This window comes from Paroedura picta, chromosome 18, assembly GCF_049243985.1.
Source record: "Paroedura picta isolate Pp20150507F chromosome 18, Ppicta_v3.0, whole genome shotgun sequence".
In the NCBI taxonomy this organism is placed as follows: domain Eukaryota; kingdom Metazoa; phylum Chordata; class Lepidosauria; order Squamata; family Gekkonidae; genus Paroedura; species Paroedura picta.
The window spans coordinates 3,693,408-3,713,864 of record NC_135386.1 but is presented as its reverse complement, the minus strand read 5'-3'; the positions used below and the strand labels follow the sequence as shown (position 1 = coordinate 3,713,864).

Sequence of the window (20,457 nt, the reverse complement as noted above, 5' to 3'; positions counted from 1 at the left end):
TCTCTCCTGTAGAGACAGTGTCCCCATAGGGACACATACTGGACATTGTGGGGTGCTACATCCCTCCTATAGGGGAATGGGAGAGGACAGGAAGGCCTGGAGGATCATTGTCCAGGGGGCCGCGATGGGTCAGACACGACTTCGCAGCTAACAACAATAACAACAACACATCTCTCCTAAGTGTGTATGGGTGTTTTCTCCTTGAATGTGATGTCTCTCTTTGTCTTAGCCTGGGAGCTGCCTTTTGCCCCCTCCTCTCTCTGTGTGCCCTTTGTCTTCTTGGTCACTCCACATGGCCTTTCCCGGAGTCACATCTCTCTATGGGACTCTCCTGCAGAGACAATGCCACTACACCAGCGGTTAAAGAGCGGCATTCTACCCTGGGTAATCCAGTTTGACTCCCCACTCCTCTTCCACATGCTGCTCGCTGGGCGAGCTCTAAGAGAACTGTGGTACCCCGGCTGGCTGCATACGGAGGAGGAGTGGGGAATCAAACCCCGTTCTCCAGATTCAAGGCCATCACTCTTTAACCGCAAGACCACACTGGTGACTAGAGGAATCACCCCTGAGTTTCTTCAGGATACGAGTGCGGGGTTAGCTGTTTTGCTCCCTGCCTCAGGCCTCTGCTTGCTCCCACTGGGCTCTGCCTGTCTAGGGGCAAATGATGCAAATATTACGAAATAACTCGTTGGTCTTCAGAGTTCTGTCGTCTGAGAGGAGTCTGTCCTCCGGGGCTTTCCCCGGACTTCCGTGATCAGAGAAGAGGAGGGTAATAAAGAAAAACGAAACAGGACTGATGCTCACCTCTTCGCTGGACATAGGAACAACGTTGACCTTGGAAAGGTGCTTTGTCCAGGGCTCTTTGATATTCCCCAGCTTGTCTACCAATTCGGGATCCAAGAGGGGGAGGGCGTTCACGGCCGACGGGCTCAGGAAGCTGTCTGGCCTCTGTATGAAACCCAAACAGGACATTAAAGCGTTTACTAGAGTCGGTAGCCTTCTAAAAAAGGCAGATACGTTTGAATATATTTCAGTCGCCAACCTGGAATGGGGGCCCGGCCCCGAGTTGTCTGGAAAACCTTAATATGTTCGAACTCTTGCTTTAAGAGCACAAAAAAACACTTCCTTGAGCGTGGAGACTTTTTCTAAAAACAAGGGTTATAGCAGCGGCAACATTGCTTTGCCCATGTAGAAATGCCCTCAACGTTCAAGGGATAAGAACATAAGAAAAGCCATGTTGGGTCAGGCCAATGGCCCATCCAGGCCAACACTCTGTGTCACACAGGGGCCCAAACACAAGGGCCATCAGGAGGTCCACCGGTGGGGCCAGAACTCCAGAAGCCCTCCCGTTGTGGCTCTCCAAGCACGAGAACATCCCTGCCCCAGACATGAGAACATAAGAGAAGCCATGTTGGGTCAGGCCAATGGCCCATCCAGTCCCACACTCTGTGTCACACAATGGCCAAAACCCAGGGGCCATCAGGAGGCCAGCCACTGGGGCCAAACCTATTGTGAACAGATCAATCTTGTTAGATAAGGGGCCTGACTCAACAGAAGACAACTTCCTTTGCCTACACCCACACAGAATAATTGCCCAATGCCCAGGAGAAGGGAAAAAACATGTTTTCGTCATAACCCTAAGCCACAACCAGGACGGGAACCAGACAGAGGGGTGACCAGTGCTTAGGCCCACCTGCCTCCCAAACCCAAACAAATACGCCGCCCTGTTCTCCAGACAGTCACCTACCTCTTATCATTGACACGACTGCAGTATGCTCCTCATTGGCTCAGGGGAAATTGCCTTTCTGCCCTGCCGCGTGGTTCGCAACCGATCCGTTACAAAACGCTCGCTATCAGCGAGCCTCATCAACGGCGCCAAGCCAATGACGCCGGACAGATGCTCCTTAACCAAACAGGGGTGGGCCGCTAATTGAAAAGGGTTCGGTTCGCGCAAACCTCAATCATTTCCCTACTAGGAAGGCAATCTCGGTGTGCCCGCGCGCGTCGGCCGATTCATTTGCCGGTAATCCGTCCTTAAACGGCTAAATTGGCCACGGCGGATGCAGGACGGCAAAGTGGCCATCGCCAGCTTCTGATCCGTGACCGTCGGTGCCGACGCCTCGTTAGGGCCGTAATGAGAAAGGAGGCATGCCTGGGAAAGTCTAGCCCAGGGGCCTTCTTTTCCTCCACCCTCCTGGCGTCAAGGCTTGGGAAAACGCCAATCGAGAGATTTGCCAGGGTGCTCCACTAAAGCTGTCGCGGCCTTGCTGATCCAGCCTTTGTTAAGGCCGTGAGAGTGTCTTCTTAGGCCAAGCCTAGGCTTCAAGGCCATGACCTTGCGCACTAATTACACCAGGCTCTGAGCTACCAAAGGGTCAATATAGCCGAGCCTGCCTGGACACCCAAGTTCCTGCAAAAGTCAGGTGTCTTCCCTTTCAGTCCTGGCCGGGCAGGGCACGGATGGTGTCCTGGGGCGGGTGGAAGGTGGACATCCATTTCCTCGCCTGATGGAGACCACGCCGGTTGGCCATCGGAGCGGCACATGCCGCTGATTCAATTAGCTCTCCCCTTAAGCTCTCCTCCGGGAGGAGCAGGGAGAAACGGACCGATTTCCGTGCACAAAGGCATTAATTTCTCTCCCTCCGTCTCTCTCTCGCTCTGTCTCTTCCACTCTGCCAGGGCTCTGCTGTCTCACAGTCATTAGCTGTCTAACAAAGCGAGCCCGGCTCAATCCGTTCCCATTCACCGGCAATTCTATCACTCCTGGGTCATTTCTGTGGGGATTGAGGTTTCTAATGACCCTGAGTGGGGAGGGAATGGCAGGGGAAGAGCCCGCTGGAGAAAAGCAAACCTGGGATTTAAGCTCTCCTTTTCTTTAGGCATCTTGACCCCCAGTCATTTCTTCGGCTTTTGTACACCTCCAGTTGATACATGGATTGCTGCAGGGCGCACAGGTTTGGGGGCATTTGGGGGCGCAGGGTGTTCAAGGGTCATCTGTCACCGGGCCAGCTCAAGGTGCTGGTTGTAAATTAGTGTGGTGGTAAGAGAAGCGGCCTCTGATCTAGAGAACTGGGCTGGATTCCCCAATCTTCCTCTACCTGCAGCCAGCTGGGTGACCTTGGGCTAGACACAGTTCTTTCTGAGCCTCTCTCAGCCTCACCTGCCTCACAGGGGTGTCTGTTGTGGGGAGAGGAAAGGTAGGTGATTGTCAGCCGCTTGGAGACTCCTTTGGGGAGACAAAAGCAGGGTATAAAGCCCGACTCTTCTTCCTGATAGAGTCTTTGTTTGACACGCAGAAGGTCCCAGGTTCAATCCCCGGCATCTCCAGTTAAAGGACCAGGCAGGAGGGGATGGGGAAGGCCTTGATCTGGGACCCTGGCTCAGGGGCAGAGCCTCTGCTTGGCAGGCAGGAGGTCCCAGGTTCAATCCCCGGCATCTCCAGTTAAAGGACCAGGCAGGAGGGGATGGGGAAGGCCTTGATCTGGGACCCTGGCTCAGGGGCAGAGCCTCTGCTTGGCAGGCAGAAGGTCCCAGGTTCAATCCCCGGCATCTCCAGTTAAAGGACCAGGCAGGAGGGGATGGGGAAGGCCTTGATCTGGGACAATGGCTCAGGGGCAGAGCCTCTGCTTGGCAGGCAGGAGGTCCCAGGTTCAATCCCCGGCATCTCCAGTTAAAGGACCAGGCAGGAGGGGATGGGGAAGGCCTTGATCTGGGACCCTGGCTCAGGGGCAGAGCCTCTGCTTGGCAGGCAGGAGGTCCCAGGTTCAATCCCCGGCATCTCCAGTTAAAGGACCAGGCAGGAGGGGATGGGGAAGGCCTTGATCTGGGACCCTGGCTCAGGGGCAGAGCCTCTGCTTGGCAGGCAGGAGGTCCCAGGTTCAATCCCCGGCATCTCCAGTTAAAGGACCAGGCAGGAGGGGATGGGGAAGGCCTTGATCTGGGACCCTGGCTCAGGGGCAGAGCCTCTGCTTGGCAGGCAGGAGGTCCCAGGTTCAATCCCCGGCATCTCCAGTTAAAGGACCAGGCAGGAGGGGATGGGAGAGGCCTTGATCTGGGACCCTGGCTCAGGGGCAGAGCCTCTGCTTGGCAGGCAGGAGGTCCCAGGTTCAATCCCCGGCATCTCCAGCTAAAGGACCAGGCAGGAGGGGATGGGGAAGGCCTTGATCTGGGACAATGGCTCAGGGGCAGAGCCTCTGCTTGGCAGGCAGGAGGTCCCAGGTTCAATCCCCGGCATCTCCAGTTAAAGGACCAGGCAGGAGGGGATGGGGAAGGCCTTGATCTGGGACCCTGGCTCAGGGGCAGAGCCTCTGCTTGGCAGGCAGGAGGTCCCAGGTTCAATCCCCGGCATCTCCAGTTAAAGGACCAGGCAGGAGGGGATGGGGAAGGCCTTGATCTGGGACCCTGGCTCAGGGGCAGAGCCTCTGCTTGGCAGGCAGGAGGTCCCAGGTTCAATCCCCGGCATCTCCAGTTAAAGGACCAGGCAGGAGGGGATGGGGAAGGCCTTGATCTGGGACCCTGGCTCAGGGGCAGAGCCTCTGCTTGGCAGGCAGGAGGTCCCAGGTTCAATCCCCAGCATCTCCAGTTAAAGGACCAGGCAGGAGGGGATGGGGAAGGCCTTGATCTGGGACCCTGGCTCAGGGGCAGAGCCTCTGCTTGGCCTGCAGAAGGTCCCAGGTTCAATCCCTGGCATCTCCAGTTAAAGGACCAGGCAGGAGGGGCCCCCTTGGTCGGCAAAAGGCTCTGGCATGCAAAAGACAGAGATGCCCAGCCATAGATGCTGCCCATCCCACATCGTGGGAAAGCGTCCTTTCCGCAGACGCCTTTGTACGCGATCGCTTTTAATTTATGTTCTCCCACTCCTGGCCACCCCCTGTGCACTTAGTAATCTGTCAGCACCTGTCACTTCCAAGCGGCTCTGTCACGTGGCCCCCGACGACGTTTAATTCCACTGTTATCTGCCAAGAGCTCCTTTTGTGTGGTCTTTTTTAAAAGGAGAAGGGGGGGCCGGAGAGAAATCATGTTCCTCGGTTAAAACTGTTTAAAATGACAGTGAGCGGGAGAGAAGGGCGGGCGGGCGGGGGGGGGGGAACGAAGGCTCAAGGCTCTTGTTTCGCAGAGAATTAATTAAGGCCCCCTGTACGGCTTTGAACGGGCGCAGCGGTGTCTCCGTGGCTGGGCACGCTCCTCGCACGCGCCAGGCAAATGCAAATGTGTGTTTTTGCACTGCAGCCTCTGAGCTTTCGGGGTGTATCGTATTGATACGAAGCCTGCGGCCAGAATTCTGATGTTTTGCAAAGGTGCCAGTGGGTTGGGGGAGGAGAGAGACGTTGGCAGTTTAAAGATGCAAAGGAAGAGGGCAGAGCCGGCAGCTTAAAGAATAAATAGCTTTACGGAGAAGAGAAAAAAATATATATAAAGAAGAGAGGGGAGAGAGCTAGTCCTAACTGACTAACTGCTGTTCTGGAGGCAATCAGGGAGGAAGTGCAAGCAAAAATTCTGGGGTCGGGAATAGGAAATCCGAAAGGGGGAATGCTTACAAGGGGCTTCTAGGCACCCCACGAAAAGTATTGGCAATCAGCTCTCTCAGAGCTGTTCTCTCAGGGCTGTTCTCTCAGAGCTCTCTCAGCTCTATCGACCTCACAGGGTGTCTGCTGTGGGGAGGGGAGGGGGAAAGTGTTTGTAGGCTACTTTAGGACTCTCCTTTGGATAGTGAAAAGCAGGGTATAAGAAACTAGAGCCTATTATGCACACATTGGATAATGCACTTTCGATAAAGTTGAGAAGTAGATTTTCCTGCTCCACAATGGAAAATCCAGCTGCAAAAGCACATTGAAAGTGCATTATCCAATGTGTGCATAATAGGCCAGCTCTCCTCCTCCTCCCTTTTCAGCCAGTACCCAAATGGGCCTTCCAAAATGGCTGTTCTTCGCAGCAGAAAAACATTGGGGGTTGCAGCTTGGCTGTATCTGCAGCTGCAAAACTGCTTCCCTTCTTTTCTTCCCCCCCCCTTCTCCCCCTGCAAAGTTAATTCGGGACCGCTCTGAAAAGCTGGCAGGTTAATTCCATTGCTCTTTCCCCCCTCGAGAGCCCCCACGGCTCGGGCAGTGATGTCTGGTGAGTTACTTTGGAGTAATTGCCCAGGGGGGGTCAGCTGAGAGGGGCCCACGTGTGATGAATTATTCACAGGGGTGTCGGTAAGTGCAGAATTAATCCCCCTTCCTTCCAGCTGGCTGCCGCAGTAAATTATCACTCCTAGTCATGCGGGAAAATGCCGTGGAATTCATTTAGCTGATTATTGTTTTGATCTGGGGACTGTTATCCCCTTTCCCCCCCCCCTCTTCCAAATGTATGTCCAAGTGAGAAATATCGAGTGACAGACTTGGCTTCTTAATTTTACTGTAAAAGCTTGTTCCAACAAATCGGGCCGGGCAACAATAAAGAGAATGGTTTTGTCAAAGGAAAACGAAGAAGAGCACTAGAAGAACTCCGTCCTTAACCGCTCTGGTTAAAATAACTCCAAGGTCCCCTAGCTGGCTGCTGGACATGATGTAATTTGTGGGGGAAATAGGAAGTGACATCATGCCACTCTAGGATTCACCAGGAACTCCATGGTTTTGCCATAGAGTTTCTGATGATTCCTAGAGCAACATGACATCCCTTCTGTTTTGGGCCAGAAGTGACATTGTAATACACATGACGCTGGCGCTCCCGGCTCCTGCACAGCTAGACAACCCTAAACTGGGGCCATTTGTCGAGCGCCAAGAATTGGGGGGTTGTGTGTCAAACTAGGCACGAGGCACCTGAGGCCATGGACCTAACCAGACACATTTAGCCTAGCCTCCCTCACAGGGATGTTGTGAGCAAGCAAAAAGAACACATCTCAGCACACCAACTTCTCCCCACGCAAGACTCGGTCTAACTTTTGCTTGTTTCAGGGTGAGTTGCCGGCAGGTCCTCTTTGGCCTTGCGATAATCTCTCTTCCACGCACCCGGGTGTGCCCCCACGCACCCACACATGCTTCTCTTTTCATTTTTGTTTTTAAAGCACTGGTGCATTCCTTCCTTCCCTGATAACATAATTTAGTCTGACAAGCTGGAGACAGTTCCTCGCGAGTCTAAGCCACTCCCAGTCCGGGTTATTTTAACAAGAGTTATTTTAACAAGAGCGTGGGCAGCGGGGGGAGAGAAGAGAAAGAAGAGGGCTTTTATGGGCTATGGAAACCACCTTCTATATTCATGAATCTGCTCTAGGAGTTGCTGGTTTCTAAGACAGCCAGCTGCCTGGCTTCCCACGGCACTGTTTTTGGCTCCCGTTGGCCAGAATATTACGAGGGTTAGTGGAAGGGACCTGCCTTCCACAACCTCTGCCGTTTCACGGAGGAACAGAGGGCCCCAGATCAAATATTCTATCATGAAACCCGTTGCCAGACCACTGATTGGGTTGGTGATTCTCTTTTTCTTTATTCGGGCCTCACCTCGGTGTTGAACAGCTGGAGACCCAGCTGGATGGTCGGGGCTTCTCCAGATGTGGTCTTCAGGACCGAGCTCTGGGGGGGATCAAGACAAGGAGAACAAGGTCAGTTCATCTATCCTTCTACACTCTACATGGGGCAAACACATGAATTTGCTTTTGTGGACTAGAACTCTCTTTGCCAAGTGTGAGGAAGGAAGGAAGGAAGGAAGGAAGGAAGGAAGGAAGGAAGGAAGGAAGGAAGGAAGGAAGGAAGGAAGGAAGGAAGGAAGGAAGGAAGGAAGGAAGGAAGGAAGGACGGACGGACGGACGGACGGACGGACGGACGGACGGACAGACAGACTCAGGGCTAAGGGATGGAAGGAAGGAAGGAAGGAAGGAAGGAAGGAAGGAAGGAAGGAAGGACGGACGGACGGACGGACGGACGGACGGACGGACAGACGGACTCAGGGCTAAGGGATGGAAGGAAGGAAGGAAGGAAGGAAGGGAGGGAGCGAGGGAGGAAGGAAGGAAGGAAGGAAGGAAGGAAGGAAGGAAGGAAGGAAGGAAGGAAGGAAAGGAGAATCCAAACCTGGATTTGGAGATTCTTGACTTGCACCCCCGTCTTGCTGCTCTCCGACAAAAGCCTCCTGTAGACACGGCTGGTGAGGGGCAGCACAGACACCCCCAGGGGCTTTGGTTTGCCCCCCACGCCTGGCTCTGAGGAAGGGAAAATATATCCATCGGTCTCTCTTTAAGCAGAGTCCGGTTAAAAGACAGACGACCATCCCCCCACCCCACCCCTGTCTCTTTGCCTTGGAGTCCCAACACTCATCCATATCTGCCCCACGCAGAGCAGAGGACTATCAGCGTCTCTCCCATGCCAGACACAAAGCACGATGTCCTCAGCTTGTCAAATAACCCTTTTCAGGAGCAGGATAGAAATCTCTGCAGCCTGCGGAATTCAGGGGCCCCCAAAGCCCGTCTCGACCCTTGGGAGACCCCAACTATCAACCCGAGATGCCAGATGGAAGGATTTACTTGCTCTGAAGAATTCGATCACTAGCGCGGTGTCGTCTGAGAAAGCGGTGGCCCCATCCCGGCCTTGGAACAAGTAGGATGTGTTCCAAGTAGGTTTTTCGGGAGGCCCACTGGATACAGAGACCTGGGGAGAGAGGAGGGACAGCCCGTCAGCACCTGTGCTTGAGAGGTCTCTCTGGGAAGGGCTTAGAAGAAGAGCTGGTTCTTCATTCCCCGCATTTCTCTACCCGAAAGAGTCTGAAGGCAGCTTACGTTCAATCGCTTCCTTTTCCCCTCCCCACAGCAGGCTCTTTGTGAGACAGGTGGGGCCGAGAGAGTTCTGAGAGAACTGGGACTGGCCCAAGGTCACCCGGCCAGCATCATGTGTCTCACAGGGGCTGACAATCGTCTTCCCTTCCGCTTCCCACGACAGACACCCTCTGAGGTAGGTGGGGCAGAGAGAGCTCTGAGAGTACAGCCCTAAGAGACCTGTGACCAGAGGAACTGGCTGGCCGCAGTGTGAGACGGGAGGCTGGACTGGAGGGACCCCTGGTCTGATCCAGCAGGGTTCTTCTGAGGTTCTTAGGAAGGCCTCGGCCTCTCTGCCCTATTGTTGACCTCCAGAGGAAGTGGCTGGCCACTGGGTGAGACAGGAGGCTGGACTAGATGGACCCCTGGTCTGATCCAGCAGGGCTCTTCTGACATTTTTACAGAGCTGACAGCGTTGAGTTAGACAAACCTGCTAAACCCCATGGGTACGCATATATGTATGTAAAGACGTCATCCTCACAAATGATTATGCACCAGCCATAAATAAAAGATGCATTCCTGGAGGCGGCTCTGGGCAATCTCCATGCCAGGGGAGCGAGATCAGTCTGCGCACATTACAGCTGGACACAGATGTCGGCTCCTCCAAACCCACCTGTGATGTCAGTCCCATCAATAAGACGTGGAGGGCTTCAAAAGGACAGCGTGCAGCAGGGCCTCAAGGGAGGAGGGATGCAGAGGAGGAAGAGAGGGTGGGGGTAAAGCTCAAAAGCTCAGCCTCCACCTCCAGGGTTAACGCCCGCGCATCTACCCGGCCACCCTTTCAATAGCTGCAAGAGACAGCTACGGCATATGTGCATGAAAGCAATCAAGGATTTCAGAGATACGATAAGCCGTCATCTTCCCCCTGTGCTCCTTGGTGTCAGGAACGCCACGAGCCACGTAGAGGGTGTTGCATTTGTTAGGGGTGGATGGGAATCTTGATCCATTTTTAAAAACCCGCTTCCTTTCTAGCATACTTTGTAGCATTCCTTTGTAGCATGCTTTAGGATGCTTAGGGCCGATCCTGTGTTGAGCAGGGGGTTGGACTAGATGGCCTGTATGGCCCCTTCCAACTCTATGATTCTATGATTCTATGATTCTATGATCAGGGGGTTGGACTAGATGGCCTGTATGGCCCCTTCCAACTCTATGATTCTATGATTCTATGATTCTATGATTCTATGATTCTATGATTCTATGATTCTATGATTCTATGATTCTATGATTCTATGATTCTATGATTCTATGATTCTATGAGCAGGGGGTTGGACTAGATGGCCTGTATGGCCCCTTCCAACTCTATGATTCTATGATTCTATGATTCTATGATTCTATGATTCTATGATTCTATGATTCTATGATTCTATGATTCTATGATTCTATGATTCTATGATTCTATGATTCTATGATTCTATGATTCTATGATTCTATGATTCTATGAGCAGGGGGTTGGACTAGATGGCCTGTATGGCCCCTTCCAACTCTATGATTCTAGGAGTCTATACAGAGGTGCAACGGAACTGAACAGAGCACCATCAGGAAGACTTGCACGTGAATCAGGGGCGGTCTGAATTGAAACGGCAGCTCTCTGACATTTGGTGATATTTTCTCTGCCCACCCACCTGCCACTGTGGAACCCAAGGGACGGCCTGCCTACCCATGCCCTCCTGCACCCAGGGCTAACGGCCCAGCTGCCACATTGCGGATATGCTCCATAGACCCCACAAGGTTTTCAAGGTGAGAGATGTACAGAGATGGCTTCCCCTGTGAAAGAACCCCGGACTTCCTCCATGCTCTCCCACCCATGTATCAACGAGGGCAGACCCTGCTTAGCTCCGGAGATCTTATGAGCTCAGACTAGCCTGGACTATCAGTCGATGGAACTCACCCATCTCGCGAGGAAGCTAGAAAAAGTCACAAATACTGATGCCGTGTAATGTCTTGCCACCGAGGCTGGGAAGCTTCGCAGCTCCAACTAGAAGGGGTTAATCTTGGCACCAGAGGGTTCATTTCACCCCCCCCCCTTCACCCATGGCTTGGCCTTCCTGCTTGGCTGGAGGTGCATCCGGAGCCGTTTCCTACAGACGCTAATGGGCTACGACAGGCGAAAGGGCATGCTGGTATGGCAGAAGGATCGAATATAATTAAGCGACACGTCCAGTTGCCCAGGGAAAGCCATTAACCTCCGTAACCAGAGTAACGGCCATCCCTGCACAAGATCTGCAGCCCTTCCCCAGGACTTGTCAGCGATTGGGGTGTTATCGATGCACTGATTATTTTAGAAGGTTCGATACACAAGTGACACAGTGAAGTTCTTCGAAGGTCTCTCCCTCGTTTTGGGGAGGTGGTGAAAATGTTAGTAGTCCACTTTGACGGAGGCAGCGACAGAAGGCTCTCAGCCTACCTCATCTCCTGGATGCCTGGCTCCTCTCCAAAAATACACCGTTGATGTGTGTGCTCATGACAGTGTTACACACCCATTTTCACACACTCCCATTTCTGGCTGACAATCGTGCCTGTTTCTCTTTCTTCCCCACCCTCCCTCCGAACAATTAATCCCCCTCCCCGTTCTCAGGATTTAATTCATTCAGTTCTGGAAGGAAATGTGTTGTTTTCATTGTACCAGGAGGTTCATGGACAGCTGGAGAGCCACAATTCCACCCCCTATTTCTTTGAGAATGGTTTTATTAAGCTTAACCTGTTCTGTTCAGGTTTATAATGAGCTTAAATGGTTTTTAAAATTCTCTTTCAGTGTTTGATGTTTTGCACTGTCAATTGCTAGAGAAGGAACAGTTCAAAAAAATGAAAATAATAGAAGAAGAAGAAGAAGAAGAAGAAGAAGAAGAAGAAGAAGAAGAAGAAGAAGAAGAAGAAGAAGAAGAAGAAGAAGAAGAAGAAGAAGAAGAAGAGTTGGTTCTTATATGCTGCTTTTTCTCTACCCGAAGGAGTCTCAAAGCGGCTTACAGTCGCCTTCCCTTTCCTCTTAGTTAAGAAATGGGGGTGGGAAGAAAATCCATGGTGGTAAAAACAAATGGTCCAGCTGTTTGAGACATGAGATATTTGTCCCTAAACGTATGAAGCGGACAAGAAGCCAGAAGAAAGTCCCTGAAAATACACACAGTGTTCTATTCCAGTCACAGATTTTGGATCTTCAGATGTCCATGGACTACTATTACCATGAACCCCTGCCAGCACAGGGGCTCATGGTAATTGTAGTCCATGGACATCTAGCAAGGTTGTTTGGCCACCCCTGATCTAGAGCTTTTCAGAGGTGTTGGGCCACTGGTGAGGACAAAGAACACTCCCGTTAAGAAAATTTACAACCCAAGCCTTGAATCTGAGAACGAGTGATAGGGATTTCATTAAAGCCAGAAGGCTGATAACCAAGGTCAAATCCTGTCTGAATTAAAAGGAATCACAACAGCACTCAGAGAGAGGGGAGACTCTGATGCTAACTTTGCTAGAGCAGAGGAGTAAGACTCCTAAAGTGTTGTCTCTCTATAACACTCTTTCAATCCACCTTCCAGGTACTTTGAAACTGGACTGGACTGTGTGAAACGGCAACACCCACTAGCAAATGGGTTTGCAATAGATGACGTTCTATGCTTGACCTGTTTTGGTCGTGGGCTTAAAAAACAAGTCAGGGAAGATTTTTTTTCTGGATCGAAACTGGCCGGCCGCCGGGTCCCTGGTTCTTCTTCTTTATTGCCTTCTTTATTGCTTGTTATCAGCATCAACGGGCGTTTGTGCTGAAAAATTTAAAAATAAACTTTGAAGTCAGGACTCCGTTTGATAACTGGGTTATTTATTGACAGGGCTTTTTCTCTGCAAGGAGAGATCTCTGGCATTCCACAGCCCACGTGGGATTGTGTGTGTGTGGTGTTTGCACCCTTACCTCCCCTTTTTGTCTCAAGACTCTTTCGCTAGAGCAGAGGAATAAGACTCAATAATGCTCTTTCGGTCCGCCTTAAATGCACTTTGCGGCTGGATCTGTGCGAAATGGCAAAACCCACTTCCAAACCGTCGCCGAAGTGGATCAAAACCGTGTTATTTAGCATGTGCGAAAGCAGCGTGGTAGAATCCATTTCCCAGCACCCGCGAACTCTCAGTGGATTGGTTATCTGCGAGCTCTAAGAGAACCATGCTTGGCCCAAGGTCACCCAGCTGGCTGCGTGTGGAGGAGGAGGAGGAGGAGGAGGAGGCAGGAATCAAACCTGGCTCTCCAGATTGCAGTCTGTCGCTCTTAGGCACTACCACCACGTTGTCGGCAGGCCTGCCCTGACGGAACAGCTGCGTGTGCAGTGCGCCGGCATTCAAAGGGTTAAATGGCCTTTGCGAAAGGACACGCACAAGAGGAGAGGGTGGGGGAGAACAGCTCGACAGCTCAATCCCCTCCGCGGATTAATTTGTAATTCAATTGCTAAGTGCAGTCTCGTGCCCAGAAAGTATGATTTATGTCAGGCAAAGCACTTCGAGGGAGAGGGGGGGAGGGTCCCCTGCCCCACATCCCACCGCAAATGTCTCTCAGTGCCAGCCCCCATCTATCCCCCCCCCTGCTTCCTTCTTCCAAGGCCAAAGCAAAGAAGCAAGCCAAATTGTCCCGCAAGATGAGCCCCTCATGACTATTCTCTGTTCAAAACGAAAAAGAGGGCGTCGTCCCCTTTGGCCTGAGGCTGCAAAAAATGGAAGAACAACCGGGCTTTTAATAAAGGGCTTTTAACACCTCCTAATTTGGAGGGAGGGAAGACTCTCCCCAGTCCCCCAATGCTTCTCTCTCTCCCAGATCGGAGACACCATTTATAAGGCATCAGAGTTCGTAACTTGATCTCCTGCTTTTCTCATCTAGCTGTGTTAGAATGTTGGGACAGATGGGCCAGAAATGCCAGGGCTTTTCCCAGGGTCGTCTAAGGACTCTTTTTCGTTTGTTAGACGATCAAAAAGCAAACATAAGGACGGGGAAGCAAGAGAAACTTGGCACCGTCCCCAAGGGAGCAGAAAGGCAAGCCATCAGGAGCATTAGACTAAGTGGAAGGTCTGATGTAGAAGTAGGGATGCCAGCCTCCAGCCGGGAGCTGGAGGTGCCCTGGAATCAGAGCTCCTCTCCATTTCCCCTGGAGAAAATGGGTGTTTTGGTGTGTCTTTGCTAAGATGGCCATAGGCCAGCACAAATCTCAGCAAACACAATGGTGGGAGGAGGAGGAGGAGAAGAAGAAGAAGAAGAAGAAGAAGAAGAAGAAGAAGGAAGAAGAAGAAGAAGAAGAAGAAGAAGAAGAAGAAGAAGAAGAAGAAGAAGACGAAGACGAAGACGAAGACGAAGACGAAGACGAAGACGAAGACGAAGACGAAGACGAAGACGAAGACGAAGACGAAGACGAAGACGAAGACGATCAAGATACTGAACTTTTGTGATGGGCTTCTTGTGTGTCGGACCACACCATCTTCATCGAGAAACTCTCCACAAAAACCAACTCTCATTTAAGGTTTTTAGCAAAACTTAACGGGAAGCACGGAAGAAGGGCGGGGAGGCCTCTGTGAAGCCAGATGGCTCTGTTAAATCATTTATAACACCCTAATCTACATTTTGCACAATTTCTTTTTGCCAATTCCAGCTGGCGTCGCGCCTTACCAAAGAGCCGTCTGCCAAGCAGGCTAAAACCACCGTTTAGAAGACTTGGCTTCGATGGTTTCTCTCCTTAAACTAATATTTGGCTCACACACCCTGTCCTTCCCCCTCCGGCAAAGGGGCTTCGCTTAAGGAGAAGGGAAACCGTTTTGGTCGGGGCTTCTTTCATCCCGGCAGGAAAAGATGCAGGAGATAAGACCTGTCCATGGCCTGGAGGAGAAACTGTACTTGGGGAAAGTCTGAATGCTGCCCCTGAACTCATGGGCCCTTGAGGAATCAGAGAAGGGTGGCATATAATATAAATACAATACATAAATAAATAGAACTGAGACTCAACCAGGTGTTCTCTCTGCCATGCGTATCTCAGGTCAAATCGCAACCATCAACGGTACCTGCGGGTATCCTTGGTTGGTGACTCGTGGGACGTCAAAGTCCTCCATTGAAGGATCTGGGAAGTGGGCCACTGTGAGTGGAACGGGAGGAGCATCTGCAGCACGAGACATAACTTCCTGTCTGATAAAGAAAAAGATTGCTTGACTGAGGAGCAATGATTCAGTGGCAGAGCATCTGCTTTGGGTGCCGGTCTCAAGTTCAATCCCCTGTGTCTCCAGTTGAAAGGATAAGGCTGTAGGTAATGGGATGGATTTGATCTGGGACCCTGGCTCAGTGGTAGAGCATCAGCTTGGCATGCCCAAGGTCTCATGTTCAATCCCCAGCATCTCCAGTTAAAGGACCAGGCAGGAGGGGGTGGGAAAGACCTTGACCTGAGACTCTGGTTCAGTGGAAGATCACCTTCCTAGCATGCTGAAGGTCCCTGGTTCAATCCCCAGCATCTCCAGTTAAAGGACCAGGCAGGAGAGGAAGGGAGAGACCTTGATCTGGGACCCTGGCTCAGGGGCAGAGCCTCTGCTCAGCACACTGAAGGTCTCAAATTTAATCCCCCATGTTACCGTGTGATTTGACTTTACCGCTCCGGTATCTGAGGGAGGGAGACTTAGGAAAGCTCATACCCTGAAAATCTTGGTCTCTAAGACGCTACAAAACTTCCTAGCAGCTCTACAGAGGAACGGCAAAGTGAAGAAATCGCTACAGGATCAGTGCCTCGTGGCCAATAATGTTGCTATTGTTACTGCAAAGGGAAGAACCTTCTGTTCATTTACTGCTAGTCAGAAGACCACGGGGAAGCTGGTAGACCGGCCTCCACTTTTCTCACTGGAATAAGGAAACTATTTGAAAAGATTTGGCTGTTCCACCGAACTATGGCAGCCCCTCTCAGGAACGCAAATCAAAACATGAGCCCAAGTATCATCCCAGCATCTTATTCCCCACTCGCCTTCCTCCCGTTCTTTGCCTAACTTACTCATAAGCATTGACGTTGTTCACGATTCTAGCAATGGCTGTGATGGGTTCCTCTGGTTCTGCAAGATTTTCGTTGATTCTGTGGAGGAAAACCTGGAAGGGCAAAGAAATACGATTACGGCAAAATCAGTGAGGAGCATTTGACAACTTCCTTCCTCTCAAATAATTCGCTTGCGGTGCATTCCCCATTATTCCCTGCTACCACCATCTGGCCACCCACAGAACTCCTGCGTATTCCACAATTAGGAAGACCTCTGCTAAGGACTTTTCCACTTCCCATTTTCCCTCAGTTGAAGGTTCCTCATGTGTTTAACTCCCTCGATTCAATATTACATTGGTTTACGTCCAGCATAAAAACCAGCATAAAAACCTGCAGTTTGAATCTTCAGGGAGGTACTCTGGACATAAACTGGTGTAATATGGAATCATTCATTATTAAGTATTAAGCCTTCATCCATTATTGTTTAAGTTATCTGTATTGTTTTCTGTTCCGTTTTATGTGAACTGCCCTGAGCCTTCGGGGAGGGTGGTATATAAATATAATAAATAAATAAGAATAAAATAATAAAATAGCTCTTCAGCGTTGAATTGCAATATCTCCATTATTTTCCGGATGATGTCAAAACTTTAAAAACCAAGGGTTTGTCTCGTCGAGACGTTAAAATTGTTTGAAATTTAAAAATCGAAAATTTTTAAAAACAAATTTTCCAAAAAATAAGGAGTTTTGATGTTTGCTGTTTTCACATACAACCGATACGACAATCTGATTCTCACTTTTTAAAAAAAGAGTGATTCTTCTAAAAATGTTTAAAAAATGCGTTTCAGTCAATCAAAACAGCTTTAAAAAAAATCAATGAATTTAGACAATTAATTAAACAAAACTCAGCCCCGTGGGGTGAATGGTGGCCAAATGTTTGACAGATGGATGAGCAGACCATTCCAACTAGCGGTGCTCCTGTATTTGGCTAAAGAAAAAAATTGGGCAAATTTGGAGAATGCTATTCAGCCAAGATGTCTGAGAAACGCTATGCTAGCCCAAGAGAATAGAGCCCTGCATGAGGATTTGACATATCCCAGGTGCTTGGGCACCTGGAAATTTCATTAGGACATGTAGTTATTTTCATCAGCCTTGGTGATTATAAGAAATATAAGTCTGGTTTGTAAATTTTAAGGGCAGCTTCTAAAGTTTTTTAAAAAGTCAAGTCCTGCACTAACTGAACAGAAGACTAAGCACATAGGAACCCTTACTGGATCAGACCCAAGAAGGTCCACCTAGTCCAGCTCTTGTCTCACACAGGGGCCAGCCAGTTCCTCTGGAGGGCCAAGAATAGGGCACAGAGTCTTCCTAAGAATAAAAAAATTCAGCTTGTTTCTGCTCTGGAGGACAAACAGGGCTACCTCTCTGGAACCAGGTACATCCTGAGCTCTGCTCCCTTTCCGAATTCCCCGATCAGTATGCTAAGCATTAAATCCCAGCACGAGACCCAACTCAGAAGTCATGTGGCTCATCATTAGCAAAGTCACGGGCGCTGTCTACTCGAGAGTGTTTTAGAGCAGGGAGGCTACACTCCCAATCAATAGGGCCGCTTTAGGCAGGGAAAAGATTTGCATTCCCCCAGCAGCAGCTGAGGCCGACTTGTATGCTTGTAAAAAACACAATATTCCCGAAACGGAAGCCCTTCGTGGAGGGAAAGATGCCCTCCTCCCATGCACTGGCTTGCAAGAAGGGTGAGAGCTTATTGGCTCAAACACCTGTCATTGGTTTGCACGCAAGAGAATCCATTATGCCTCGCCCCTGCTAGTTTTTTTGACAGACTTTTTCATTTAATTCCGAGAGATTCTGTAATAGAAAGGCGAGGTTCAAGTCCGTCTTGCAGAGGGACAAGATTTTGAGGGGTATAAGGTTCGGGGAATCAAAACTCCCTTCGTTAGGTAGAGTTTTATTAGCACGCTGACTCTCGAAAGCCCGTACCCCTGAAATCTTGTCTGTAAGGTGCCAAAGGAGAAAGAAGTCAAAATTTAAGGGCCCAGCGATCAAATTCTCCACCAAAAACATTGAAATCACCAATTACACGAAAGAATATCTGTATTTATTGCAAGTTAATGAAAAACAGGCCCAAATGAGAGCCTCGAAACAGGATAAATTATACAATTTTCTCAAACAAAGAACATACGCAAGCCCAACCTGCATTCTCTGTATAATTGATGATTTTCACATTTGTTGTGGAGGATTTGAATCATTAGGCCCTTAAATTTTGATTCATTTAACCTGTGGGTTATTAATTCATGTTTTGGGATTAAGCTTTTTCTTTGTCCGTCCTCCAGGGTGCTACCAGATTCGAATCTCGCCGCTGCCTACTGTAGATCAACATGGCTGTCCTTGGAAGCGATAATGAAAAGTGTAAGTTTGTTAAGAGATGACCTTTAATCTACAGCTGACTTTTAAATGATGAATGGATACTTATATTTAAAAAAATCTCTGCCCCATTGTGAGGCGGGAACTGGCTGGGAGGGCTTTCTAAAACATTGCTTTGCTGACTGAAGGTAAGCTACGGCGGCCATTTTGTGGGCAGCTCCCTCTCCCGCGGCAGCCATTTTGTGGCTATACACACCACAGAATTCCAAAAGTTCATGAAGGTTGGGGACCCCTGTGTTTCAATGTGGAGGGATGGGTTTTTTGGAAACAGGTGAGTTCAATGTATCACACAATTCGATAATGATTGTCTGGCTATAGGGTTGCCAGAAACCATGGAGATTCCCTATTGCCACTTCCTACCTCCCCCATACACACACACACACACACACACACACTGATCTGCTGGCTGGGGAGGAGAGAGAAAATTTACCCTAACCCTAAAACGAGGGAGAGCCATCTGACACCCAGCAACATCTCTGCATCACATAGACATTCTATGGTAGAAGCCAAATTTACCATAGAGTTTCCGCCCAAATACCAGAGTGTCACCCCGACATTCTCAGCATGATGCTATCACCTCTGGGTCGTGTGGGCAATGACCTATGGCATCTTGTTGTACATCGACTTGGCCTACTGCTGCCGATCCCTGTAAGCCTTCCCCATCCTCCACCGGTTGCCAGGAAGGACCCGGCAACATGACCTGGCCGCCATTTTGGAGCCACCTTACCTCCAGGCCCGTATAATTGATGCCGGCATAGCGTGGGATGATGCTGCGCTTGCGCACGAGGGTCGCATAAAGTTTCGTCCCCGCCGGGTCCTTCTTCCGAGGCTCCTGGTGGAAGGAGGGAAAACACTCCCATGAAGAGACAAGCAAGGGCGATAAACCAAGAGGCTTGGTGCTTATAAACAGCGGAGGAGGGCATGACAAGTGGCCCTGAGCAGCCATAACGGACAATAAAAGAGGAACCGATAATTAAAGCTCACTACCCCCTTGAGTCTCCCCCTCGGAAAGATCAATACCATAAATCTTCTCTGTTTGGCGTTCCCATATTCCACAAGACACCCAAGAGCAGCCAGCACTTCCCAGTCTCTTGATGAAAAAGCAGAACGTTTGCATTCCTAGGAGAAAGTGTTGAGAACCCCCCAACCCTTAGAGGAGCCTCGGGGTCCCAACCTCCAGCACCACAACATGCTGAAGACTCGACCTTCCTAAGCAACTATATCTTCCAGTGCTCTCTTCCACCTGGAGTCCAGGGCAGAGTCTGCACTTACTTTCTTTATTCCATTGTCAATCCGGTTGAATTCAAATCGCTTTGAACTCGGCTCTTCCTCTCCTCGCTCCCCTCCCCATTGAAACAGGAAAGTCTTCTGCACGTGGTTAGGGAGGCTCAGAAGGTGGGGGGGGGGAGCCAAGCCTCTTTCTTTCTTTTCTTGAAGGTGAGGGAGAGGAGCCAAGCAGGGAGCCTCTTTCTTTTCTTGGGGGGGGGGGGGACAATCGAAAAAGGCAGAGGAGGGATGAAAAATCCAGGACCGACAGAAGTTGAGAGAAATTAGGGGCTACTCCTTTAAGGCAAGTTTGTCACATGACCAGGTGTGGCCTATCAGAGGTTCTCTACCGCGGAGCTTTCTTTCCCCGATCCAGATATTGAGCATTAAAAGCACTCCAAGATATCGCACAATAAAGGCAGGGTCACTCCGGATCAATCCTTCTTGCTGCAGAAGGAGAATTTAAATCGCCCCAAATCCAAACGGAAATCGCATTCTGTGTAGAGGGCAGGGACTGAATCGACCTGGGGTTGGAATAAAAGCTCCGTGCAGTTTACACCCAGGTGGAACCCCGGGAAAGTTCCAGCCACTACCTGGAGGTTGGCATCCCTCCTTGGCAGCGATCTCCAGCCCAAGAAAGTCAATTAGCGGCAGACAGCCAAGGAATCGGTCGCCCCTGTTCTTAAACATTGATAAAACAGCAGAGCTTCCCTGCGTAAACTCCCGGTGAGTTTGTGTATGAGACAGGGCCTAAAAAGCAAGCAAATGATTTACAAAGAAACCAGACAGAAATGCAGACTCCCGGCTGCTCTTGTGTGCTAATGGGCTTTCTCCGCAAATGCAATGGAGCTGATTGTTATTCGCTCATCGATACCGGCACGCGGCACGAAAAATAATTTGCCGTCCAAGTGAGACAAGAAAGCTGAAGGGAATAGAGGTTGCCGAATAGAGGATGGGCTCGTTACGTTTGGCAGAGCGCAAAGTCCTTGTAGAAAGAGGCCTGTTCTTCTATGA

General features: G+C 50.3%; 2 protein-coding genes across 5 annotated transcripts in view; one reads left to right on the top strand and one right to left on the bottom strand.

Annotated features, from left to right (window-relative positions):
* Window positions 1-20,457, bottom strand: part of CCDC33 (coiled-coil domain containing 33) — an 89,903-nt gene that overhangs the window by 25,546 nt on the left and 43,900 nt on the right. For all 4 annotated transcript variants that reach the window (XM_077318175.1, XM_077318174.1, XM_077318173.1 and 1 more), the window contains 7 exons: window positions 18,905-19,009; window positions 15,763-15,854; window positions 14,795-14,915; window positions 8,492-8,615; window positions 8,043-8,170; window positions 7,476-7,547; window positions 805-948 (listed from right to left, as the gene is read on the bottom strand). In XM_077318175.1, the coding sequence (XP_077174290.1) occupies window positions 805-948; window positions 7,476-7,547; window positions 8,043-8,170; window positions 8,492-8,615; window positions 14,795-14,915; window positions 15,763-15,854; window positions 18,905-19,009 (786 nt within the window). The remainder of the gene's footprint in view (window positions 1-804; window positions 949-7,475; window positions 7,548-8,042; window positions 8,171-8,491; window positions 8,616-14,794; window positions 14,916-15,762; window positions 15,855-18,904; window positions 19,010-20,457) is intronic.
* Window positions 7,454-20,457, top strand: part of STRA6 (signaling receptor and transporter of retinol STRA6) — an 84,874-nt gene continuing 71,870 nt past the window's right edge. Inside the window, exons 1-2 of the mRNA XM_077318179.1 lie at window positions 7,454-7,576; window positions 18,087-18,162. The gene's annotated coding sequence lies outside the window, so the exon portion shown is untranslated. The remainder of the gene's footprint in view (window positions 7,577-18,086; window positions 18,163-20,457) is intronic.